General features: G+C 44.4%; 1 protein-coding gene across 1 annotated transcript in view; it reads left to right on the forward strand.

The window, feature by feature from the left end:
* Positions 1-26,902, forward strand: part of LRP1 (LDL receptor related protein 1) — a 379,537-nt gene that overhangs the window by 346,338 nt on the left and 6,297 nt on the right. Inside the window, exons 73-85 of the mRNA XM_077297715.1 lie at positions 3,733-3,870; positions 4,501-4,635; positions 8,321-8,440; positions 8,566-8,831; positions 8,911-9,089; positions 9,189-9,295; positions 11,890-12,006; positions 19,712-19,888; positions 22,166-22,306; positions 22,396-22,569; positions 23,618-23,782; positions 26,357-26,522; positions 26,639-26,743. Of these exons, the coding sequence (XP_077153830.1) occupies positions 3,733-3,870; positions 4,501-4,635; positions 8,321-8,440; positions 8,566-8,831; positions 8,911-9,089; positions 9,189-9,295; positions 11,890-12,006; positions 19,712-19,888; positions 22,166-22,306; positions 22,396-22,569; positions 23,618-23,782; positions 26,357-26,522; positions 26,639-26,743 (1,990 nt within the window). The remainder of the gene's footprint in view (positions 1-3,732; positions 3,871-4,500; positions 4,636-8,320; positions 8,441-8,565; positions 8,832-8,910; positions 9,090-9,188; positions 9,296-11,889; positions 12,007-19,711; positions 19,889-22,165; positions 22,307-22,395; positions 22,570-23,617; positions 23,783-26,356; positions 26,523-26,638; positions 26,744-26,902) is intronic.

Here is a 26,902-nt window from a genome sequence, read left to right on the forward strand (position 1 = left end):
TCATTAGAGACTTTAGTGAGGGCAGTTTCAGCGGAGTGTAAAGAGCGGAAACCAGATTGTAAGGGGTCGAGAAGAGAGTTATCCGAGAGATAGCGGATTAGACGGGAGTGGACCAAGCGTTCCAGGAGTTTAGAGATGAAGGAAAGGTTAGAGACAGGTCTATATTTAGCAGTGCAGTTCTGTCCAGGGATGGCTTTTTAAGTAAAGGGGTTGTGATGGCATGTTTAAATGAGGAGGGAAAGATACCTGAAGAAAGAGAGAGGTTAAATATTTTAGTCAGGTGAGTGGTGACCACTGGTGAGAGAGACTGCAGGAGATGTGAAGGAACGGGGTCACTGTTGCAGGTGGTAGGCTGAGCAGAAGCGAGGAGCTTGGAAACTTCTTCTGATGCAGACTCAAAGATGTCTAGTGAGCTTGAGGTGCGGCAGGGCAGGGGATCCAGGCACTGAGGAGATTGGGCTGAGATATCCAGATGGATGTGGTTGATTTTTTTCTAGGAAATAAGTGGCCAGATCCTCACTGCTGAGGTTAATGATGGGGGCCTGTACTTTAGGTTTCAGGAGGGAGTTTAAGGTTTCAAAAATTCGTTTTGGGTTGTTGGATAGTGAAGTTATGAGTGTGGTGAAGTAGGATTGTTTGGCCAGATGAAGGGCAGAGTTATAGGTTTTGAGCATGAGCCTATAGTGGATGAAGTCTTCTGCTAAGAGAGATTTTCTCCACTGCCACTCTGCACACCTTGAGCAACGCTGAAGAAAGCGTGTTTGCATAGTGTGCCAGGGCTGCCGTTGTCTGTGTCCGGCCTTTCTGCATGTAGAAGGTGCTGCTTCATCTAGGGCATTCTTCAGTGTATTATTGAAGTGTGACAATGCGAAGTATGGACAGGAGAGAGAGGAGATGGGGGCTAAAGATGTGTGGAGATTGTCCATAAGCTGCTGGGTATTAATGGTATGTGTATTCCGATAAGTGTGGTAGGTGGGGGTGTCCCGGGTGAGCAGACAATTCTTGACCGAGAAGGAAAGAAGGTTGTGGTCAGAGAGTGGGAGAGGGGAGTTAGTAAAGTCATGCAGCAGGACGGGAGAAAACCAGGTCCAGAGTATTCCCATCCTCATGCGTAGGAGAATTAGTAAACTGTGAGAGGCCGAATGAAGAAGTTAGAGAAAGAAGATGAGAGGCAGATTGGGAGAGGGGATCATTGATGGGGATGTTAAAGTCTCCCATGATGAGGGCGGGGATGTCACAGGATAGGAAGTGAGTAAGCCAGGTGGCAAAGTGGTCTAGAAACTGGCGGGAGGAGTCTGGAGGGCGATAAACAACCGCCACTCGCAAGGAGAAGGGCTTAAAGAGTCTGACGGTGTGGACTTCAAAGGAAGGAAATGTAAGTGAGGGAACCGGGGGGATGACCTGGAAAGCACATTGTGATGAAAAGAGCAAACCAACACCTCCACCCTGTCTGTTCTCAGCTCTGGCGGTATGTGAAAATTTCAGCCCACCAAATGAGAGAGCGGCAGCGGCAGTGGTGTCTGAATGCTGGACCAGGTTTCTGTAATAGCCAGAAGGTTAAGGGAATTAGAGAGGAAGAAATCGTGAATGTAAGTTAGTTTGTTAAACACAGAACGTGCATTCCAGAGAGCACAGTGGAAAGCGATAGGAGAAGGTATGCACTGAATGTTAATAAGAATAGCAGGGTTTCTGTATGCAGCTGGAGGAGAGTAATGTATGCTGGTGGAGGGAGGCCCAGGGTTGGGGGAGATGTCGCCTGCAACTAGTAAAAGGAGAAAAAACAGAAAGAGCAGGTGGTGGGATGATTTGTATGAGCGTTTTGAGTGCTGCATGGAGGTATTCGATGGTTTGGAGAGGGTAAGAAATGTCAGTAGAGCCTCAGAGTTATACATGGGAGAAGGGAGGGGTGGATATGGAGAGAGTGCACAGAATGTGTTAAAGGGCGGGCGAGTTGTGAGAAAGCAGAAGTAAAAACAAATAAGAAGCAGATATGATCACTGCATAATGTAGTACGACTGACCAAGAAGCATGATTGTATGAAAAACTTATGCACCTTACCTGTCTCCTGCCCTGTCCAACTGCCATTGTCTAACTGTCAAGCACTTAATATCTGTTGCACACGCGACCCCGCGCGCGTGCTATCCCAGCCAGACTAAATATATATGAAATTAAGAGACTGCTAGCATCAGGCAACAAATGGCCACAATCAGCAATTAAGCAATTAGCATAAGGCCAGAGCAGGCATTACTATGCAGAGTAAACAACCAATGCTGAACAAGGCCATAAAACAGTGGGGAAAGAGGAAAAATAAAAAAATAGCTTTGAACACTTTAAAGCAGAAACCAAAAAGAGAGAAAAGAAAAAACTAACAAAAACAAAAGCACCACAGGAGTGATGGATGAAATACCATGAAAATAGCTTGCTAGATATGGTTCCGTTCACACTTGTCAGACAGAGCACACAAACGGATGGTGGATGAAATACCATGAAAATAGCTTGCTATTAGTCTAAAGTGTATGGGGACCTTAAAAGGGTATTCCCATCTCCACATCTTATTCCCAATATTTAGTAGGCAAAGTAGTAATAATAATATTAGCAAATACCTCCAATTAAAAATTGAGTATTCTTCTTCAGATTTGCTATGTCACTTACCCCATGTTGCAGTAATTAGGTATTCATGGTTATGACCGCTCATGTAGCGACAGTTTGACAGCTCTTAGTGGTCATAAAAATGGATACCTAAGCTACTGCAATGCCCTGCACATGGGGTAAGTGACATAGCAAATCTGAAGAACTATACTATGTTTCTAATTGAAGGTATGTTTGCTAATATTATTATTATTATTATTACACCTACTACATATTGGGATAGGATGTTGGAGATGAAGTCTGATTTCTGAGATCCGAACATCAACGAGATCCGATCATCATGGATTGGGGTTTCCATGAGCTGTCACCACCCTGAGATCTCTATCCATGGCAGCTGGTGAGGTGTCAAGCAGGTTACCAATACAGGCTATAGTGATCTTGCCACGCACAGTGCCCTATTGGGTCAACCAACCACAAGCTATAGGTTATCATCTGACATTCTTGACCAATTTTGCTATGAAATTCATGATGGAAACCTACTCACTGTAATGAACTCTTAATATATGCGGCTTCAGCTTAGCATAGTACGTACCCCCTCAGTAGCGGTAGTTCCTCTGCTGTAATCATTAGACTGCTGCCGCCAGTCACCACCTACTGTTTTTTATGTCAGTGGTGCCAGTCACCACCCTACAATATGTGGCCTGCTGTTTTTAGGCTAATGATGACATGAGATTTGTTACCACCTTTGGTAAATGGGATTTTCTCATGGGATAGATCTGAAGTTTTGGATCACGCCTCACATATTTGGGGAATAATAATACCCTTGTACTTGGCGAGTATCTTAGGATAGCGCTACCTTAATGAGCAGTTGGAGGAGGCGGTGTTTAGTTAGTTAAAGATTAGTTCTTTGTTCCTTTTCCAAATACTATCCCCTTTCTTTGTACATCTAAAGCTTCACTGGGCTTATGATATTAGATATTTCTAAATATACTGGTGGGCATTCAGTTTTCAATGCCATTACATTGATATTACCTGGACCCTTTTGATACTTTACCTTGTGTGATAAAATGGTAACGCTGTGCCTTCTTTTAATGCAGTTGATAGTATCTCTATTCCATCTCCTGTTTCAATTTGCTCTTTCAGACTTACATAAACCCAAGAGTTGTGACTTGGATAAGCAAGAGTTCCAGTGTAATAATAGCAAGTGTGTCAGCTCCAACCTGCTGTGTGACCTCTTCGATGATTGTGGAGATGGTTCAGATGAAGAGCACTGTCCTCAGAGTAAGTGGCCCACCTACATCCCATGTGTGCATTATTTTGCTTGCTATAGAGTTATTCCCCACATTTAAAATGCTCACCGATCCAAGGATGGGTGGTAACTTGCCTGCGCACCACCACTCAGTTCATTGGCTATGGGACTGCAGCAGGAAGTGGACACCTGGACTCCGCTATCTTCAGCAGTCCCGCATAGAATGAGTGGGCTGGCCAACGCTCCATTCTAATCGGGCAGAGCCCCATTCTGGCAAACGGTGGATGTCAGGCACCTACTGATACGCAATTTATCAGGTGGCTATGTAATAACCTTATGTGAAGGGAATAACTATAAGCGCAATTCAGAATGTTAAGAAATCAATGTTATCAACTTCTTCCGGTCGTGGATCCAACAATCTAAGACTGAGTCTTGTAAAGGAAATAAATAATTCTAGATTTCCCCAGTAACCATATGGACTTCATAGATATGTAGGACTTCTTTGTACAGGGACGTTGCCATTTCATACAGTGTTGATGGGTCCTCTATAATTAATTCCTTATTTTATCAGATCTCTTTAGTTGTGCTCAGCCGTACAGAAAAAATGTAACTTCTATTCTTGAAGGCAAAATACAAAAATATAATGTTTCATTTTGTGATAGATGCTAAAAACTATGCCTGTAATGGCGATAGCAACATCTGCGGAGAGGAGATGAATTGTGTCCAGACGCCGAAGACTGTGTACTGCACGTGTAAAGATGGATTCCAGAAGATCCCAGGCAGCAGTGCATGCAGAGGTAAGCCTGGCAGGACATTACATGTATGTATATGAGCTCCTGACATATATTTCTACAGTACCCCCTTAGTGACCACCAATACGATTTAAAACTGACCGGAGCTATAAGTGAATAGCGTCCCCCGATAGGTGACGATGCGGCAGCTGTCGGCCGTCCACTATATGTGACACCCTGCTGCATCAGGCACGATCAGTGTTGGCGCCAACCATGGTCATTTAGCCCCTTAGATGCTGCTGTCAGTAGTCACTACGGCTTCTAGATGGATTAGGAGGGGCTCTCTTTAACCCCATCAGCACCCTGAGATCATGATTGTGTGGTCCTGATGGTTGCCATATTAATTCACAGCCTAATAATGGCCTTAGGGTCTGCCGGCTATAGTAACCTGTTCAGAAGTTAGTGACATTTAGGTGGCAAAAATACAATTATTTGTTCCTGTTATGCCACTTTGTGTTAATTCCTGGAAAGCACCTGAAGGGTTAATAAACTACCTGGCAGCAGCTTTGATTATGATGAGAGGCGCTGTTTTTAAAATGGTCTCACTTTTGGGTGTTTTCCAATATAGAGGACCCCCAAAAGTTACTTCAAAACTGAATACGGTGGGTCCCTAAAAAAGTACCGTAAGTTTTATAAATTTCTATGAAAAAATAAAATACTGCTATAATTTTAAAGGTTCTACCATCCTAACAAAATAAACGGACATTTTACAGATGGTGCTGATATAAAGCAGACATGAGGGGAGTGTTATTTATGAACTATTTTGTGTGGATGACTGGATTAGGGCTCACACTTGCGTATAAATCTGACAAGAGCAATCAGATAAAAAATCGGATGACACCAGGACCAATGTTATAATGAAGCCGCGCAGATCTGTGCATTTTTTTCTTAGCTGTATTCAGCATCTCTACAGTGCGAGAAAAAAATAGCATATTATACAGACCATCAGTACGGCATCTGATTATTACGGATACATTACAATTCTGTGAAATAGGAAACTGAATGGTCCTGTAAAAGATTAATAGCTCCTGAGTAAATAAAAAAAAAAAAAAAGATTGTATACGTACATCACACGGATGGATGACAGTTGAGAAAAAATCGTCCCGCTCTCCTGGATGAGAATGGGACCCCGATTTTTTTTTTTTTTTTTTTTTTTTTTTTTTATATATAAAATACACGAGTGTGAGCAAACCTTTTTAAGGGATAATTATTTAAAGTTTGAAAATTACACATTTTTATAAATTTTTGTCAAATTTCTGATATTTTTATAAATAAATGCAGAGCACATTGACCTAAATTTATCATAAAGTACAATGCGTCATAAAAATCAATCTCAATTACTGTGATATGCTCAAACATTTCATAGTTATTACCAACTGTCAGATTTGCATAAGGGGTTATAGAATAGACCTGTGACAACGCTGTGGAAAAATAGGGTGATTGTCATTGCTGATAGAAAAATGGAACAACTATGACTTAAACACACCATACTCTTTACATAGGTTACTTTCACATTTCCGGTGGTACGGGCCCGTCGCAATGCGTCAGGCCGACGTACCGACGGACGTTGTGAAATTACTGCACGACGTGGGCAGCGAATGCAGTTCTTCAACGCATCCGCTGCCCATTCTGCAGTCCGGGGAGGAGGGGGCAGAGTTTCGGCCGCACATGTGCGGTCGAAAATGGCGGACACGACGCACAAAAAAACGTTACATTGAAAGATGTTTTGTCCGCCAAAACGACGGATCCGTCGCACGACGGACGCGACATGTGGCCATCCGTCGCTAATAAAAGTCTACGGGCAAAAAACGCATCCTGCAAGCACATTTGCAGGATCCGTTTTTTGCCCAAACCGACGGATTGCAACGGAGGACAAAAGACGGAAGTGTGAAAGTAGCCATAGCTGTCAGATGAACCACGGTTCGGCCAATTGTTTGGCTGACAGCTATGTCGCCAACTCTCCCATACATAGGAGCACTTGTTCGGACGAGCGCTTCTGTGTCATCTATGGCAGAGCTGCTGTCGCACATATCAGTTGGCAGCTTATCTCACCGAGAACACAAGGATTGCCAAAGTTCTGACTCGTCTATTTTTTTTTCTTTATGTCCTCACTCTCTGACTTCAGCTCCTTTTTTTATAAATGTCCAATAATTACTAAAAAATTGGATAGAAAAGCGGTAACATCAGGCACCACTAGAACACACTGGCCATAGGCTAGGTCCGTAGTTCATCAGTACACTTAGCCTACAGTATACGTCTGAAGCTTTTGCTGGAGAATATTGTAGCATTCCCATAGGTTTCCATTCACCAGACGGAGTCCAAAGGTGTGTTCTTTTGGCCTCCATGTGGCAGCATGCGCCTGTATGGGAATTGTATACCTGTGTGTGAAAATGCAGCAGACTATTCTTTCCCATACAGAGGGCTACTGCAAAGAAACATATACCATGTGACATACATCTCTCAGTGAGTTGTTCTGGATGAAAGGATGCCTTGGCATCAATCCTAATTGTGGCCACTGTCATATGCATAACTCCTGAGCAAATGTGCTCGACACTGGGCACAAGCGCAATGTGTACCCGGCTGTAGATAGAACATAGAATATATTTATATTAACACCTCTAAACTTGTTTCAATTGAAAACATTTTATTGAATAATAATAAGAGACAAGACTCGGGTTGATGCAGTTCTTGCAACTCCATCCAAAACTAACTTTAACCCTACAAGCCTGGACTGATCTAATTAAAGAGTAACAAAACTTATTTTTTTATTTATTTATCCTGCAGTTATTTCAAATTCTGAATGTTTTGAAATATGCTATATTACCTTATTTTCCTCCAGAACACCTTGTTGCAGTGCTGTTTTAATGCCCGGTTTATGCAGCTTTAGAAGCTGCTTTCACCTGCTGCTCAGCAAAGTTCAATACACTATGTTCAAACTCTTTGTGTCCAAGAATGTCCTTGTCTGAGAAGTGGGGGAGAAGCAGATGAGCTCAGACAGGAGAGTTCCCCAAACTCTTTTTAAATAACATGTGCAGGTAGCAGCAGTCGAAAGCTGCTTCTAAAGCAGCATGAACTAGGCATTGAAACAGCGCTGCAGCATGGTATTTAGGAGAGTAGGAAGCTCGATAAGGTAATGAAGTATATTACCAATCTTTCGAATTATGCAATCGTTGAGAATAATGAAATGATAAAAGAAAACATTTACACTTTAAGGCCTCATTATGTTGTCTGTGTTTTTTTTGTTGTTGTTTGCTTTGGGTTTCATTTGTATAGATACCAGCCATTTTTGATGTGTGTGCCAGTTTTTACCTTCAAGGTAGCATATATTTTTTAAAGAAAAAAAAACATGCTTCCCCCACCTATTAAACATTAGTAAATTGACCAGTATATGGATGAAATGCAGATGGCCTCCATTTGCTGTCGAATTTTTTCACAAATCTATTGACTTACATTGAAAAGTTTGCTTCCCAAAATACCACAGACGTGTTAACAGACCCTAGACTATAATGTGTATACAGTATGTGTGAAGAAACCCAGATGTATGAATGAGGATAAAGGTGCGTTGAATATTAATAATACTGAAGCAGCAGAATGTTAGGTCTTAGTACATGCAGTCATCTACATGAATCCTTTACAGCGTTTCCTCCCAGTGGATCCCAGTGACTATCACTTACTCCTATTTCTCCTGTAGATGTGAACGAGTGTCTGGCGTTCGGTACTTGCTCGCAGGTCTGTAATAATACCAAAGGCTCCTACATGTGTACCTGTGCAAAGACCTTCAAAAAGACAAATCACACCTGCAAAGCAGATGGTAAGTGGGGAAAGGATTTTCCATGGGCCTAAAGGTCCCCTATTGTGCCATACCATGTGGAGAGCACAAGGTTGTACGTGGTTTCTGTTCATGCAGCCAATTGCTGTCTATTGTCTTGTTCACAGGATATCAGCAGGTCCTATACATCGCGGATGATAATGAAATCAGAAGCTTGTACCCATTTAATCCCAACTCTGCATATGAACAGACCTTCAGAGGTGATGAAAATGTGCGCATTGATGCCATGGATGTATATGTGAAGGGCAACAAGATCTACTGGAGCAACTGGCACACTGGGAAGATCTCCTACAGAGAGCTCCATAGCCCCTCTTCGTCTACAAATTCCAACCGCAACAAGCGTCAGATTGACGTGGGGGTTACTGACCTGGATGTAAGTATGGGTTGTCCTATATATCTTGCAGTTGTTTTCTTTGGGAATCATATAAGCATGACCTCTTTCCCCTCTACAGATCCCAGGTCTTAAGATGCCCAGAGGCATTGCCATCGACTGGGTAGCTGGAAATATTTATTGGACCGATTCAGGCCGGGATGTTATCGAGGTGGCTCAGTTGAAGGGAGAACATAGGAAAACTTTAATCTCTGGAATGATCGATGAACCACATGCCATAGTGGTGGATCCGTTACAGGGGTAATGTATAGGACAAATTTTTGTTGAAGGGACTTCAGAAAAAAAGTGTCACCCACACAAAGCCATAATAATGCGTATTTAATCATGTCTTTCATGCAGAACTATGTATTGGTCAGACTGGGGAAACCACCCAAAAATCGAAACGGCAGCAATGGATGGTACTATGAGGGAAACTCTGGTACATGAGAACATTCAGTGGCCTACAGGTCTGTGATGCATGCTTTTTTGTCCCGCCATTGTGAGAAGTGTGCAATATGCAATGGGGGAAAAAAGTATTTGATACACTGCCAATTTTGCAAGTTTTCCCACCTACTAAAGGTACCGTCACACTCAGCGACGCTGCAGCGATATAGACAACGAGCCGATCGCTGCAGCGTCGCTGTTTAGGTCGCTGGGGAGCTGTCACACAGACAGCTCTCTCCAGCGACCAACGATCAGGGGAATGACTTTGGCATCGTTGAAACTGTCTTCAACGATGCCGAAGTCCCCCTGCAGCACCCGGGTAACCAGGGTAAACATTGGGTTACTAAGTGCAGGGCCGCGCTTAATAACCCGATATTTACCCTTGTTACCATTGTAAAAGTAAAAAAAAACACTACATACTCACCTTCTGATGTCTGTCACGTCCCCCGGCGTCTACAGGGTTACGCGTTGCTGCTCAGAGCTTCCTGCACTGAATGTGTCAGCGCCAGCAGTAAAGCAGAGCACAGCGGTGACGTCACCGCTGTGCTCTGCTTTGACACAGTCAGTGCAGGAAGCTCTCGGCAGCAGCGCAGCATTAGCAAGCGCTCCTGCCGAAAGCAGTTTTAACCCTGTGGATGCCGGGGGACGTGACAGACATCAGAATGTGAGTATGTACTGTTTTTTTTTTAACTTTTACAATGGTAACCAGGGTAAATATCGGGTTACTAAGCGCGGCCCTGCACTTAGTAACCCGATATTTACCCTGGTTACAAGTGAACACATCGCTGGGTCGGCGTCACACACGCCGATCCAGGGATGGACAGCGGGTGATCAGCGACGAAATAAAGTTCTGGACTTCTAACTCCGACCAGCGATATCACAGCGGGATCCAGATCGCTGCTGCGTGTCAAACACAACGAGATCGCTATCCAGGACGCTGCAACGTCACGGATCGCTGTCGTTATCGCTGCAAAGTCGCTTAGTGTGAAGGTACCTTAAGAACGGAGAGGTCTATAATTTTTATCATAGGTACACTTAAACTTTGAGAGACCTAATCTGAGAATTAAAAAAAAACCAGAAAACCACATTGTATGATTTTTAAATAATTAAATTGCATTTTATTGCTTGAAATAAGTATGTGATCACCTACCAACCAGCAAGAATTCTGGCTCTCACAGACCTGTTAGTTTTTCTTTAAGAAGCCCTCCTACTCTGCACTCATTACCTGTGCACCCAATCAATCAATCAATCACAATGCAACCTCTCCACCATGGCCAAGACCAAAGAGCTGTCTAAGGACACATAGTCAAAATTGTAGACCTGCACAAGGCTGGGATCAGCTACAGGACAATAGACAAGCAGCTTGATGAGAAGGCAACAACTGTTGGCACAATTATTAGAAAATGGAAGAAACACTAGATGACTGTCAATCTTTCTCGGCCTGGGGGTCCATGCAAGATCTTGCCTTATGGGGTAAGGATAATTCTTAAAAAGGTCACTAATCAGCCCAGAACTACATGGTAGGACTTGTTTAATGAGCTGGGACCACAGTATCAAACATTCTGTTAGTAACACACTATGCCATTATGGATTAAAATCCTGCAGGGCACTCAAGGTCCCCATGCTCACGCAAGCATGTCCGGGCCCATTTGAAGTTCACCAGTGACCATCTGGATGATTCAGAGGAGGCATAGGAGAAGGTCATGTGGTCAGATGAGACCAAAATAGAACTTTTTGGTATCAACTCCACTCGCCGTGTTTGGAGGCAGAAGAAGGATGAGTACAACCCCAAGAACACCGTCCCAAATGTGAAGCATGGTGGGTGAAACATCATACTTTGGGGGTGCTTTTCTGCAAAGAGGACAGGACGAGTGCACAATATTGAAGGGACAATGGATGGGGTAATGTATCGCGAGATTTTGGCCAACAACCTCCATCCCTCAGTAGAACCATTGAAGATGGGTCGTGGCTGGGTCTTCCAGCACAATGACCTGAAACACACAGCCAGGGCAACTAAGGAGTGACTCTGTAAGAATCATTTCAAGGTTCTGGAGTGACCTAGCCAGTCTCCAGACCTGAACCCGATAGAAAATCTTTGGAGGGAGATGAAACTCAATGTTGCCCAACGACAGCCCCGAAACCTGAAAGATCTGGAGAAGATCTGTATGGAGGAGTGGGCCAAAATCCCTGCTGTAGTGTGTGCAAACTTGGTCAAGAACTACAGGAAACGTCAGACCTCTGTAATTGCAACAAAGGTTTCTGTACCAAATATTAAGTTCTGTTTTACTATTGTATCAAATACTTATTTCATGCAATAAATAGCAAATTAGTTATGTAAAAATTATACAATGAGATTTTTGGGTTTTTATTGTTAGATTCTGTCTCTCACAGGTGAAGTGTACCTACGATAAAAATTACAGACCTCTCCATTCTTTGTAGGTGGGAAAACTTGCAAAATCGGCAGTGTTTCAAATACTTATTTTCCTCCCCACTGTACAAGATTTGGTTTTCGGTATATTACAATCTAGTAATGCAGATTTAACATCTATTACTGATACATATTAGACCGAGGGGTAAAATGTGAATATATTTAATAAGGTTATTGCTAATTTTTTAGGCCTGGCTGTGGATTACTACAATGAGCGCCTTTACTGGGCTGACGCCAAGTTATCCATCATCAGCAGCATCCGTCTCAATGGAACAGATCCCGTGGTTGTCATCAGTAACAAGAAAGGTAAAATCATTGCATCCAAACCATGAAAACATGTTTTGTGCCTTTTGGTATATGCATTAGTTAATGGGTTTTTGTATAAATGAGCGTCTCTACGTCTCAAAGGCATAATTGGACACATCCTACAGTAAAATGGTAGAAAAGCAAACTCCATTTTTGAACAACATTCCAAAGTTTATAGCTAAAATATAAAAATCTAAATAACATTTGTTGTCAATCCTTTGCTTCACTTTTCTCTTACTGAGATGTTTTCCTTTCCGTACATTGTCAAAAGCGAAGTCCAGATTTTGCCAGAGAGTAATGTACTGTGGATGAAAGCGACAGGAAACATCAGCAGAAGTTCTAGAAAAGAGAAAAGAACAGACGATCTAATAATAACAGAATAAAAAGGATTTGCGATGTTATTTCATAGTTTTAAAGGTTGACGTAGACTTAATACCATTAAGTTTAACCTATAACCTAACATGTTGATCCAGAGGAAGCTAACAGCCCCATGAGTCAGACACGAATAACCCCATTTTACGGGGAAAATCTTCCCTGACTCCACATACATCACTCAGACTAGTTCCCGGGTCATCATCCGATCACAGAACTTTGTTCCCGTAACCTGTAATATTATATTTTTTTCTAGAACAATATCCAGGCCCTCTAAGAAATTTTGTAGTGAATCGGCCATAACAGTATCATGTAGCAGAGAGCTCCATAGTCTCACTGCTCTTACAGTAAAGAATCACCATCCTCTCGATGTAAAGCATGTCCCCTGTCACCGTCGCGCTTTAAGTCTTGACATATGTTGCCACCTCCTGTCCTGTTACTGAGAGCTCAGAACCCTGTCACCGGCAATAAGATGCCAAATACCCGGATCATGTTATTCTGGTGACTTATGGTTCTGCTACCATATCCAAATATAATATTTCTCCTACGTATCATTGGGGGACACAGGACGAATGGGTGTTATGCTGCTGCCACCAGGAGGACACTAAGTTAAACACACACAAAAGATTAACTCCTCCCCTGCAGTATACACCCACAGGCTGGACAATCCAGAGCCAGTTCTTACTTAGTGTCTCAGGAGGCACTTGGGTCCTCAGGACCCCACCAATTTTTGTTTTTAACGGAAGGGAGCGACAGGCAAATTTTCAGCTCTGATCTCTCCCGCACCAACAACGGGCAAGTACATGGAGCGTTCCTCCTGTATCCTTTCCCGCGACGATGGATGCCAGCCCTGGCTCACTTTCCAGTGTGGCGACGGTTCCTTAGCGTTCCGATCTCCCTCCCTCCCTGTCAGGCGACCACGGGGACTAATCATCCACCTAAGTTTCCTGGAGCCAGGGCACAGCCGGACAGTATGCCATGGCGTCCGTGCAGCCGCCCACTGCATCACCACTGAACATAGCGGATGTTGCACGGCGGCAGAAGCTCTCCACCCTCTCCCTACTAAGGTGAAGGTGGATGGAGCATCGGCCCCATCGCACAAGGTAAGTGCGGGGGCCGACCAGCTGACAGGGGACCGCCCATTCAGGGATCCCTTATCCTCTTTCTAATGCGGCGCTGCAGCCTCGGGGCAGCTTTATAATGGAGGCATGGCGGGCAATCCGGCGCTCTGTTAGGGCGGTGGCACAGTTTACCGGCCCTGGGCCGAACTCCAACACGGACAATCAGACTCCCTCCCTCATACAGCAGGATGGCGGTGGCAATGGCAGCGTTCCGACGCGCATAGCAGGGAATCCACCGCCCGCCCACGACACGCCCCCTCCCTCTCTCTCTCTCTCTCTGGGCGCTTCTCGTTCCCGAGAAGCGCCCTTCTCACATCTCGGCGGCCATCTTGGACCAGGAAGTGCGCTGGCGGCTCTGCAGTACCACAGCGCACAGGACTTCAGGATCTCCCTGCCAAGCACCGCAGAACTTGGTGAGACGCACTCAGTAGGATTGTCTCTTCCCCTGCCAGTACGCTCACTTTATGGCAAAGATGTCACAGTCTAAGCAAAAACGGACTGGAAAGACCCACTCTGTTATTTTTGCTGTGTGCACCTCCTGCAAGGTATCTCTGCCCCGAGGTCACACTACCCCGCTGTGCTCCGCCTGCGAAATGTCTGCGGCACAGGATACTCCGGCCTCTGACCCGGAATGTAGTGAGCCTAGTACCCCCGCATGGGCGTCCTCCCTTGCTCGATCTGTGGCATCCTTGGAAAGGACGATACAGTCCCTCCGTGACCCGTCCCTTACCCAGGGCGCTTCCACGGATGAGGTAACGCGGCCTAAAAACCCCTCTCGGCCTAGAGGTCGTACCGTTTCCAGAAGCCCTCTCTCATCTAGAAAGAAGTCCAGGGTAATATCTCCGGTCCGTGATCAGCCCTCCGGCTCAGAGAGCGAAGTCTCTCGTCACTCATCCCCAGCTCATAGCAGGGAATCCTTTCTGGACGACGCATCCAGCGTGTCCTGTTCCCCAGAGTATCGTCATGACCAAGAGACCCTAGATTCTCTCATAGACTCGGTAAGTCAGACGCTACAGTTAGAGGAGGAAACCCCGTCCAAGGCGGTTCATCCCGTGTCATTCGGGCGAACCACAAAGGCTCATAGATTTTTTCCTACGCATCCTCAATTCAAGGACATTGTCGATCTCCACAGAGTCCGTCCGGATAAACGCTTCTCAGGTCAGAAGGCTATGCAATTGAAGTATCCGTTTGCTCAGGACCTTGCTAAGGAGTGGTCTCAGTCACCCTCCGTGGACCCGCCAGTGTCGCGGCTAGCCACCAAGGCGGTTCTATCCTCCTCCGAGGGCGCGTCCATCAAGCATCCCACTGATAGACAAATTGACCAGATGGCTCGCTCGGCTTTTGAAGCTTCCTCGGCTTCTCTCTTCCCTTCTTTTGCCGCCACATGGGTTGCAAAAACCATGACCCATTGGGCCGAGTCTTTAGCCTCTACAGCACTACACGCCGACTTACCCCCCGAGGTTTCACACCTGGCCACTCAGATTGCCAGAGCGGGGGACTTTGTAGTTTCCGCATCCTTAGACGCGGCCAACTGTGCCTCACAGGCAGCGGCCAATGCTGTCACGATCCGCAGATCCCTTTGGCTCAGGGACTGGAAAGCGGACTCAGGATCCAAAAAATCTCTCACGTCCCTTCCATACCAGGGCGAACGCCTTTTTGGGGACAAACTAGATAAAATAATCGCAGACTCCACAGGGGGAAAGAGCAAATTCCTTCCCCAGCAACGGACCTTTCGCCCCTTTCGCAACCAACAGGGCCGAGGCCGATATTTCCGTTTCGGCTCCAATTGGTCCAATCCTCCCTCCGCGCCACCCGGCGCCGGGAGAGGTCAGCGCAAGGACAGAACCTCCCAGCCATCTTACAAACCTTCTCCCTCTTGGAGAGGCAGACCCAGACAACAGGGGTCCAGGGGGCCCAGACCTAACAGGTCTCCACCTCAATGACTCTTGGCAAACGCCAAAGGACACCGACAGAGTTGGCGGCCGCCTACTCTTCTTTCGGGACGCATGGCTCTCGGTAGTTTCCGACCGATGGGTCCGCGAACTGGTATCCTTCGGTTACAAGATAGAGTTTGTCTCTCTTCCCCCATCTCGTTTCTTCCAGTCCCCTCCTCCCAGAGCAAGGGTCCGTCAGTATTTTCAGGCCATAAGATCGCTATGGGAAGACGGGGTCATCATCCCGGTACCTCAGAACGAGAGGTACCAAGGTTTCTATTCCAATCTTTTCATTGTACCAAAGAAGGACGGCTCAGTACGTCCAATATTGGACCTCAAGCTCCTCAACAAGTACGTCCGTGTACGTCAATTCCGTATGGAGTCCCTCCGCTCGGTAATTGCCTCTCTGGAAGAGGGCGAGTTCCTTGCATCTCTAGATGTTCAAGACGCTTACTTGCACATTCCCATCTTACCGTCTCATCAGCGCTTCCTCCGCTTCGCGGTCCAGGGGCACCATTTTCAGTTTGTCGCCCTACCTTTCGGGCTGGCCACTGCTCCTCGGGTGTTCACCAAGGTCATGGCAGCTGCCGTGGCCATTCTACATGCTCGAGGCATAGTGGTGTTGCCCTACTTGGACTACATCCTCATAAAAGGCCCCTCTTTCCGGTCCTGTTCAGAAGCGGTAGACGTCACTATAAATACCTTTTTGCGCCTGGGCTGGAAAATCAATTTCAAAAAATCTTCCCCAGTCCCGGCCCAAACCATATCCTACCTGGGAATGATCTTAGACTCCTCTCAGGGTCTAGTACTTTTGCCTCCGGAAAAGGTATCCACTCTTCAGAGAGAAGTCCGGAAGCTTACTCAACCTCGCTCTCACTCCCTACGCTTCTCCATGAGGGTACTGGGCAGGATGGTGGCGGCAATGGAGGCAGTGCCCTTTGCGGTTTTTCACCTCCGTCCCTTACAACACGCCATTCTGGCAGTATGGGACAGGAATCCCGCCTCGCTCGACCGCCGTCTCCTTCTCTCTCGCCCAATCAGACAGTCCCTCAGGTGGTGGACCAAGAGGTCTTCCCTGACTCGGGGGAAGTCTTTCCTTCCGGTGCACTGGCTGGTTGTCACAACGGACGCCAGTCTCTTCGGCTGGGGTGCAGTGTTCCAGCGCCACTCGACTCAGGGTCGCTGGTCTCCGCAGGAGTCCCAGCTGCCCATCAATATCCTAGAGATCCGGGCAATCAGACTGGCTCTCCATCATTTTCAGCCGTTCCTCTCCGGCCGCGCGGTCAGAGTCCAGTCCGACAACGCCACTGCGGTAGCCTACATCAACCGCCAAGGGGGCACTCGCAGCAAGGCGGCCATGGTCGAGGTGACGCTAATTCTCCGCTGGGCCGAGACACATCATTCCATACTCTCAGCAGTTTTTATCCCAGGCGTGGAAAACTGGGAAGCGGACTTTCTCAGTCGCCACAGCCTCGATCCCGGAGAGTGGTCTCTCCATCCCGCAATCTTTCACCAGATATGCTCTCGATGGGGGACCCCGGACGTGGACCTAATGGCATCTCGCCTCAATTGCCAGGTTCCCGTCTTCATGGCCAGGTCTCACGACCCCTCAGCCTTCGGAGCCGACGCTCTCGTCCTCTCATGGCAGGGTTTCAGACTCCCATACATCTTTCCCCCAATTCCTCTTCTGACAAAGGTGATCAGGAAGATCAAGGCAGAATGGATCCCAGTACTTCTCATCGCTCCGGACTGGCCGCGCAGGACATGGTATGCCGAGATGGTTCAACTGGTCTCAGACGTACCTTGGAGGCTGCCGAGTCGCGCAGACCTCCTGTCTCAAGGGCCCATTTACCACCCGAACTCAGAGGCCCTGTGTTTAACGGTGTGGCCGTTGAGTCCTGGGTACTGAGGCAGAAGGGGTTGCCCCAGACGGTGATATCTACCATGCTCCGCGCACGCAAGCCTTCTTCTATTGCCATCTACCACCGCGCCTGGAAGGCATACTTCGCCTGGTGCAGGAAGCGGGGACGTTTCCCCCTCCGTTTTTCTATCCCTCACATTTTGGAATTCCTCCAATCAGGCGTAGACTTGGGTCTTGCTCTCAGCTCTCTTAAGGGCCAAATTTCTGCTCTCTCGGTTCTTTTTCAGAGAAAGATTGCTAACAGATTGCAGGTCAGGACCTTCATCCAGGGAGTTTCTCATATGGCTCCGCCTTACAAGATGCCCTTGGAACCATGGGACCTGAACCTAGTTCTCTGTGCTCTTCAAGAGCCCCCCTTTGAGCCCTTGCATGAAGTGTCTTTGCTGTTCTTGTCTTGGAAGATTGCCTTCCTCGTGGCTGTCACGTCTATTAGACGTGTCTCTGAGCTGGCAGCTCTGTCGTGCCGACCTCCTTTCCTCGTGTTCCACCAGGACAAGGTGGTTTTGCGGACATGTCCGACTTTTCTTCCGAAGGTCGTTTCCTCCTTCCATCTTAATGAGGAGATTGTCCTTCCCTCACTGTGCCCTGCTCCTTCCCACCGCACGGAAAGGGCGCTCCACACTCTGGACTTAGTGAGGGGTCTCAGACGTTACGTCTCCAGGACTGCGTCTCTCCGTAGGTCAGACGCCTTGTTCGTTCTTCCGAAGGGGCCACGGAAGGGACTACCCGCTTCCAAGGCCTCCATTGCCAAGTGGATTCGTTCCGCCATCCAAGAGTCCTACCGTGTCAAGGGTCACGCCGCACCTCCGGGGATCAAGGCTCATTCTACCCGGTCAGTCGGCGCGTCCTGGGCCATCCGGCACCAGGCATCGGCAGCACAGGTCTGCAAGGCCGCTACATGGTCCAGTCTACATACGTTCACGAAGCACTACCAGGTGCACTTTCAGGCTTCGGCAGACGCTTCCGTCGGTAGGCAAATCCTACAAGCGGCTGTGTCTCATCTGTAGCTTGTAGGCTCGCTCAGCATTTATAACTTCTGGTGACCCACCCAGGGACTGCTTTGGGACGTCCCATTCGTCCTGTGTCCCCCAATGATACGTAGGAGAAAAGGAGATTTTTGTGTACTCACCGTAAAATCTTTTTCTCCGAGTCATCATTGGGGGACACAGCACCCTCCCTGTTAGCCTAGTTGGCTCAATTGTTCTTTTCAGTCTGTGTTTTGACTATGACATGTTTTCTGTTTGTTAACTGGCTTACTCCTATTGCTTTGTTACCGAACTGGCTCTGGATTGTCCAGCCTGTGGGTGTATACTGCAGGGGAGGAGTTAATCTTTTGTGTGTGTTTAACTTAGTGTCCTCCTGGTGGCAGCAGCATAACACCCATTCGTCCTGTGTCCCCCAATGATGACTCGGAGAAAAAGATTTTACGGTGAGTACACAAAAATCTCCTTTTTTCCACTTTTCAGTTTTTAAATTTCCACAAAAATGTAAAATAACCAATAAATTTCATTCAACTTCACAATTGTGTTCCACTTGTTGATTCTTCACCAAAAATGTATATTTGGTATCTTTATGTTTGAAGCATGATATGTGGGAAAAGGTTGAAAAGTTCCAGGGGGCCGAATACTTTCGCAAGGCACTGCTAAAGCTGTCAGACTTCCATCTAGAACTTTGATACATTTTATCCTGTGGCTTTGCCAGGGGTTGTTGAAGTAGATTGGAGTACGTCACAGCTTTGGAGCTTTAGACCATGTTCCCTGGTCATGCAATGATCATTACCTGCTGATAAAACACTGATTGTATTGAAACTACAGCACACAGCCTATTAAGTGACACATCCTGGAATCAGGTTCTCTGCTCCTACATTATGTTGCTCTTAAATTAAATGGCAAACAACCTGTTGACAGATTCATTCATTTTAAAGGAATTGTCCACGACTGGTTCTTAAATGCTAAAATGCCTCATATAAAATAAAAAACACATGTCTCCTGAACACAGTGTTGTTCCAACAATTTTGGCCCTGTGTTTCCTGGCGCTTTTGTGACATTGTCACATGAGCACTGCAGTCGATCAGCCTTCACTGATAGGCTGCAGTGCTCCTGTGACTTTACAATGAAACAACACAGTCATATGACCGCTCGGAGACACCGCATTGACCTTGCAGGAACGGTGCTGGTTCAGAAGGCGAGTGTGTTTTTTTTTTTTTTTTATTGGTGCATTTTAGCATTTAAGAAGCAGTTTTCCAGTAGTGGACAACCCCTCTAACTGGATTTTGTATAGCGATAAAGGTCTTTATTCAGATGCGACTAGATTATACTTCGGCATCACCTTGAAACATCTATTTTTTTTTTCTCTAGGTCTCACTCATCCGTTCAGCATTGATATATTTGAAGATTATATCTACGGGGTCACGTACATTAACAACCTCATTTTTAAAGTGCACAAGTTTGGACATGGCCCTGTCACCAATCTTACATGGGGAATTAACCACGTCACTGATGTTGTCCTGCATCACCAGTATAAGCAACCGGAAGGTAAATCTGGACGTTATGGCAGAATCCTGAAACTGCCTCATTATTAATCTCTCCGAAACCACAAAGTAGTATCGGATCCTGCAGAATCACAAGATCGGTCATGAAATCTGTAGAATCCACAATCTATCTAATGTTTATGGATACTGCTCAATGGCTTCTCCACTTCTGTTATTAAGATAAGAAAAATTGGATGTGTAGGATTTGATGATGTTCAATCTTTTGTTTCCGCAGAAATCAGAGCAGTCAGAATTGTCTGACTGCAGTTAATTTACTGTAAAAGCCGCCAAACACACATCAAATGGCTGTTGGCCGATCGTTCTGCTGGCAGTCATCTCAGCCGCTCTTCCATACCCAAGAGCACTTGGCTGAATTAGTGGCAACTTATCTCCGGGAGTAAAAAAAACGATCAGCAGTCCAAGATTGTACATGCCCAATTTCTAGATAAACTTGGCCCACACAAATTGTAACTGCGGTGAAAAATTGAATGAGGTAGAGTTGATCACAACAGGGACTCCTAGTCCTGCATATGACCCTTGGACCCTGAAATATTAAAGTGAGGTACATTGATAAAGGTCTTAATACAGACCGAAATGTCTACTGTATGTACTCTACCTCATTCAATTTTTCACCGCAGTTACAATTTGTGTGTGCCAAGTTTATCTAGAAATTTACTATGGCTTGGGCACCTACTTGAGCACCACTTATTAGTAGTGCCTACGTTATTTGATCTAACCTGTACATGCCCAATTAACATCTCCTGCATTCATTTGTACAGTGCCCCCATACACTTTTGACTGACAAACTAAATGATTGATATCGGCAGGCTCTGCCAACATTTGTCTAATTTGTATGGGGGTCTTTAGTCTATGCGTGCATGTAAACGGGCTGATTATCGAGAACATTATTTTCCTGGTAATTGGCACACTTACAGAGGCTGCCAATCAAGTGATGGCTCACAGCTTGCTTCTTAAAGGAAATGAATCATCAGAAATTGACCTATTGTTTATACCAGGTTTTGTGTACCATGTATTTAAAAAAAAAAATGCAATTTTTTCTTCTTTTTTTTTTTTCATTTATCATGATCTTTATAAAAAAAAAATAATAAGAAAGTATGTAATCTTGCAGTCTTCATACTTGCCACTGGTGCTTCATAATACTTGTATTTTCCGTCTTTTCAGGAAGAGTTTTGAGTAAGGCTAAATATTATCAGAGGCAGAATTCTAGCGATAGGTAACGCCTCAATACACATCTGACAATACAGGATCCACCGATCACGATCGGTCACACTGACCTTGCTCCCCCTCCTTTCACAATGACCTTTGCGCGGGCTCGTTGGACACTTTAATACAAAAATAGCTACAATGGTCATACCTCCGACTCCATGTACATGTGTGCTTTCCTGAAACAGGAAGTTAGAGTTTATAAAAAGCCCGTTTTCAGTGTGAAAATTGCTAAAATTATATCTTTTATTCTTAATAAAGGTTTGTGATTTGTTTAAAAAAAATAAAATTTTGACTAAAATACATTTAACGCAAAAACTTGATTTAAACAGTTGGTTATTATCTGATCGCTTCGTCCTGTGTAAGCAGAACATGTGCTGCTGATCGGTGCCGAGCGATGGCCTGGGGAGTGTAAACAGGCTACTAAATATCCTCCGATCTGCACACACGTGTGGTTGTTTTACACCTCCGGTCGGCTGTTCTAATTGCAAACCTTTACCTGAATTCACACTGGCCCATAATCCATCGTCCAAGACAATTGTATAATCTGCACGATGTGTCAAAAAAAGGTCGTTCATCATGTATGAAGTTGTTTAGGCGCGCAAAGAGATTTTCATTCAACTTTTGAAACTTGTGTTTAATGTAAATGGAGATTGTTCGCTCATTCAATGATTTGCCCTTAAGAGAGGAGAGAAAATAAAAGTCCTAGATAGGGTTGTACATATTCATGATTATCAAAATTTTTTCTGCTTTACTAATTTGATGATGTTTTCTTTATACGTTCTCAATGGAAATGTTTGCACAATGCTTTATGATTTCATGTATTTGGAATAAATAGTATCACTTACGGGGTATGAACGATGCACACAAACACACTTCAGATTGTCTATGTGAACACGGTGCACGATGTTACGATGTTGCCAACGCAATTCAACCATTTCGTTCATGACTTTCTTCCTCGTGAGTCACTATTGCATCGTTCATCATTTACATGATTATCTGCCCGTGAAATCGAACCCTTAGATCTGGATCAGTCACTATCTGTTTGTGTCTTTAGTAACCAATCCATGTGACCGGAAGAAGTGTGAATGGCTGTGTCTGCTGAGTCCCAGTGGATCAGTCTGTACATGTCCAAATGGAAGACGGCTGGACAATGGAACGTGCGTGCTTATTCCATCCCCCACTCAGTCTCCTGACGGTAAGTGCGGACATAAGTGAAGAACACCTTACGTAGTACAGATTTCTGTTGTTTGGTTTGATTTTCTAATTTTTCACTGTTTTGCTTAGAGCCCACTCCAGATACTTGCAATGTAGAATGTTTGAATGGCGGTCAGTGCTTCCTGAATGCCAGAAAGCAAGCCAAGTGCCGCTGTTCACCAAGTTATCACGGAGAACGGTGCGAAATTGACCAGTGTAAAGATTACTGCAAGAACGGAGGAAACTGTGCCCCATCACGTACAGGTAAGCCAAAAAGATTACATAAAGCCTAGTTTCCCAGCCCATGAAACATGTATACCAGTGGGTATGTGCAATATACAGACAGCACAGTGCATGGTCATACTCGTGTACTTTGTCTCATTGGCTTTGTAACATCAAATAACACTGAACCTGAACTAAAGGGATTCTGTTACTCTCAAAACTCAAATTAAACCACTTATACAGTCATATAGGGGACTTAGCCCCTATAAAAATTGTACTTGTAGTTTACATTTCACTACTTTAAGCTTTACGTGAAAAAAAAGTTTTATTACACATGCTGATGAGGGCTCATTGGTGTACCCTGGCCGTGCACCGTAACACCGGCCCAATTACTACAAGTTTGATTTCTAGAAGAGTGAAGTCCCCTACATACTGTATAAGTACCATAATCTAATTTCAGTTTTGGGGGTGAAAGACTCCCTTTAAAAATGGTATTTCCATGCATGACCTATCCATTTGCTCTGCAAGTTTTTGAACTCCCTCGTAAGTTAATGGAGTGATCGTTTGAGTAGCCATATCTCTATCCCTGTAGGCAGAGTTGGAACCCACATTTATCAGACAGATACAAATGTTCGAAATGGAAAAACCCCTTTAAGGCACATACAGTGACATGTAAAAGTTTGAGCACTGCTATTAACAATTACTGTTATTGTGAACAGTTAAGCAAGTTGAAGGTGAAATGATCTCTAAAAGGCCTAAAGTTAAAGATGACGCATATCCTTTGTATTTTAGGCAAAAATAAATATATACTGTATATATATTTTCATCTTTTACATTTGAAAAATTACAAAAGTATGGCTCGAGGTCGCGTCCACTGGCCGGGCGTATGTCTAACTCCTACATACCCTCCATTCCTGGGTCTAAAGTCATGTGTGTGCTGGGGGAATTCATAAGTCTGCAGTCACAGTCTGGTTTTGACCAGACAACCTCTTTAAATACATTAAAAAACCATCAGCTTGTATCCCTATTAAGTATATGATCTGAGCACAAAGCCGCATTAAACTCTGTTCTTACCACCCGTGCTTCCTAGGTTCACCAACATGCCGCTGCTCTACTGGGTTCACTGGTCCCACGTGCCAGGAGCAAGTATGCACCAAGGACTACTGTCAAAACAACGCCACTTGTTCTGTCAACCTGGGCAACCAACCAAACTGCCGCTGCCTTGCTGATTACATTGGGGACAAGTGTCAATATCGTAAGTAACCATCAAACATCATCACCCCTATGGGGCTTATGTCAGCATTAAAAGCCAATAACATTAGGCTTAATGTATCCAGCCCCCATCCAGGTGACATTGCATCTGTACAGAGTCAGATGCAATATTAAGTTATACTAGATATTTAAGAATGAATTACACTTTAAAAGATAAAATATACAGTTTATATTTTTGTAGAATATTATGATTTTATTTAGGCCACAAGGTGTTAGGAATCCTGAAATCTCTATATATTAATAACCGCTATTATTCCGTGGTCCCTCAGTGCCTTGTATACATTTTTTGTCTTTTTTTTTTAATTAGATGCACATTCACACTGTGGCCATTTAACAGATAAAAACAAAATGAGCAAATACCGAGTAGTGAGTAAATGGTAATAGTATATGTAGATAACATGGGTTACTTTGTTAACACTATTTTGACAAAAAAAGCCTATAAGCCATCCCACCGTGACAAGGTGTACCAATCTGTTTCAATGTCTGCTGACAGTGAGTTGAACTCCAAGAGTTGGGGTCCGTCCCGATTGGATACACCTTGTCACGGTGGGATGGTTTTTACACTTTTTTTAAATCAAAATAGTGTTAAATATCCTATGTTATTTACTTGTACTATTACTATTTATTTATTCATTTACTTACTGCAGGGTATTTGCTCATTATGTTTTTATTGTAGGTTTTGTCTGTTAAATGGATTTTCTGGCTCATTTTTTTTGTTTCTCCTTAGTGTTTTTGCTCTTTGTCTAAATGGTGTGACTCCCCCGTTTGGGCTGGGCATTTTCTTTCATTTTTTCCATGAATAGGTGTCTGAACATTCAGATCTGGGTCCTGCTCTTACCCTGTCTATTTTGACGACTACTGACATATAGTGAGGTAATCTACAAGAGTTGGGGACTGTCCCGATTGGGGTACACCTTGTCGATGTGGGGTGACTTTTACACTATTTTTGTGGAAATAGGTTTACTTACTACAAGATATTTGCTCATTTTCTTTCTATCTTCCTTTTTTATTTTAGCAGAAAAAAAAATTATATAAGGATAAACACCATTGTTTTACAATTTGCTCCAAGCATATGTTTGTAAAAACCGTTAACAATTGGCATCATAACGTAAATGTGAACATAGGACAGATAAGATACCAATATATTTGCCACAGGGAACGTGTGGAACACATGGTTGTAAGGTTTGCAGTAGGTGCCTATACAGTTTGGTTACCTTGTTGGGACGCCATCACGTTCTCCATAGCGCAGCTGCAGCTAACTTTTTCACAATCACAATTTTGGAAGTTGTGAGAACATGGAGAACTGTGGTGCGCTCTATGTTTGGACTATCCTCCAGTCCTAGATAAGCAAAGAGCAGACATAAAGTAGAAGATTTTATTGAAAAGTTTTATATAAAAAACACAACAATCCCAAAAAAATGAGTTAAGACTAACAACTATGGGCCTACACCATAATATGGAAACATTTGGGTGAATTGGTGAGGGCCTGTATGGGGTGAAGTACCACCTGTAGAGCATTGGTCTGGTGGATTGATGACAAGATGGACAGCTGGAAGATTTAGAGGCCGCTGTGATGGATCATAAACAGATTTCTTAAATGTTTGTCCCATTTATTTTTCTGAGAAACAACTAATCTAAATCTTCGTAGTACTCTTTCTCCTTTTGGAGGCTGCAGATAGGACTTATGGCGGCTCTGAATGAAATGGTGAAGCTCCAGATATTTATTGTAGTCATTATTGGCAACTGAACATTTCTCATAAATACTTGAGAATTCTATTAAATGGTTGCGCTTCCATATTTGATGGACTGTGAGAATCCTGATTTCTGTCATTTGTGATGTCAGTCGTAGGGATTGGTTGTTGGACCAATGTGAATGGGAAATCAGAAATTCTCAGAATTATTAGTGTTTTTCCCAAAGCCACTGAGCTCCCGGAGTGGATTCCTGCTCTCGGGGTAAGATATGGAGGTTCAGGAAATGGCTTCTACAGCACAGGTTTCCAGAGCAAAGTTTCAATGGATGGAGTTGTAACAAGGAGGTTTTCCATTTCAACCCAAGGGCTGTTCACACCAAATATTTATTTTAGATTTTTCTTTTTTCATGCACTTTGCATTTTGTTAATTGATAAAATGAAACCATTGATGCTTTGTACCAGGACAGGGCAGTCTATATTTTTCCATTATATTTTAAGCGATTATACGTATTAGAGTTGTGGTTTACACTTAGCTTTTTTTATAAATAAAAATTGCACTTCCTGTCATTTTCCCACAAAAAGCCAGCAAAAAAAAAAAAACGCTTGAGCCAGATTTTTGATAAGTATCATATGAAAATCATTTTGCACGCTGCTTTTTTAGGTTGATTTTTATCTGTATTTTTTGTATTTAGGCATTTTTCTCTTGTAGACCACTATTATCTGAGCTATACACACCCTCCCCAGGTCCAGTACAGAGTCTCCACCGCTGCTACTAGTGCTGTCGACGTGACGTCAGCACTGCAGCCAGTTACTGGCCTCAGCAGCTCAAAATTTTACAAGAGATTTTACTTTTGTCTTTCTTGCAGGAAAATGTACTGGTTACTGTGAGAATAATGGAATATGCCACAGCGCGAATGGAACGAAGCAGTGCCGCTGCACTCCTCTGTTTGAGGGCAGTCGCTGTGAGAAAAACAGATGCGCCCGATGCAAAGATGGCAAATGTAGTCTAACCAATGGGGATGTTCTCTGCACGTAAGTATGTTTGTTGGGTCAATGTAAAGCTGATTTTTGTAATAATAAGGAAGGAGTCTTTACAGTTAAAGCAGAGGTTACTGTAGCTTCATTATCTATTTCATGTTTTGTCGCAGGTGCAAGGATGGACGCATCGCTAAGTCTTGTTTGACGTGTGAAAATTACTGTAAGAATGGAGGAACCTGCACGATCAACCGAATAACAGAGATGCCGGAATGCCAGTAAGAAACGCCAGGTCTTGGGCTAAGAAGGGATCGTGTGTAATACAACATAACGTTGATAAAAACATTCTGCTTATAGTTCACGAAAATCTAGTTGCCTGCATGATGGCTGCCATGAAAACTGTTTTTGGTAATATGATTACGTTATTGGATCAAGAG

This window comes from Ranitomeya variabilis, chromosome 3 (genome assembly GCF_051348905.1).
Source record: "Ranitomeya variabilis isolate aRanVar5 chromosome 3, aRanVar5.hap1, whole genome shotgun sequence".
NCBI classification, from domain to species: Eukaryota; Metazoa; Chordata; class Amphibia; order Anura; family Dendrobatidae; genus Ranitomeya; species Ranitomeya variabilis.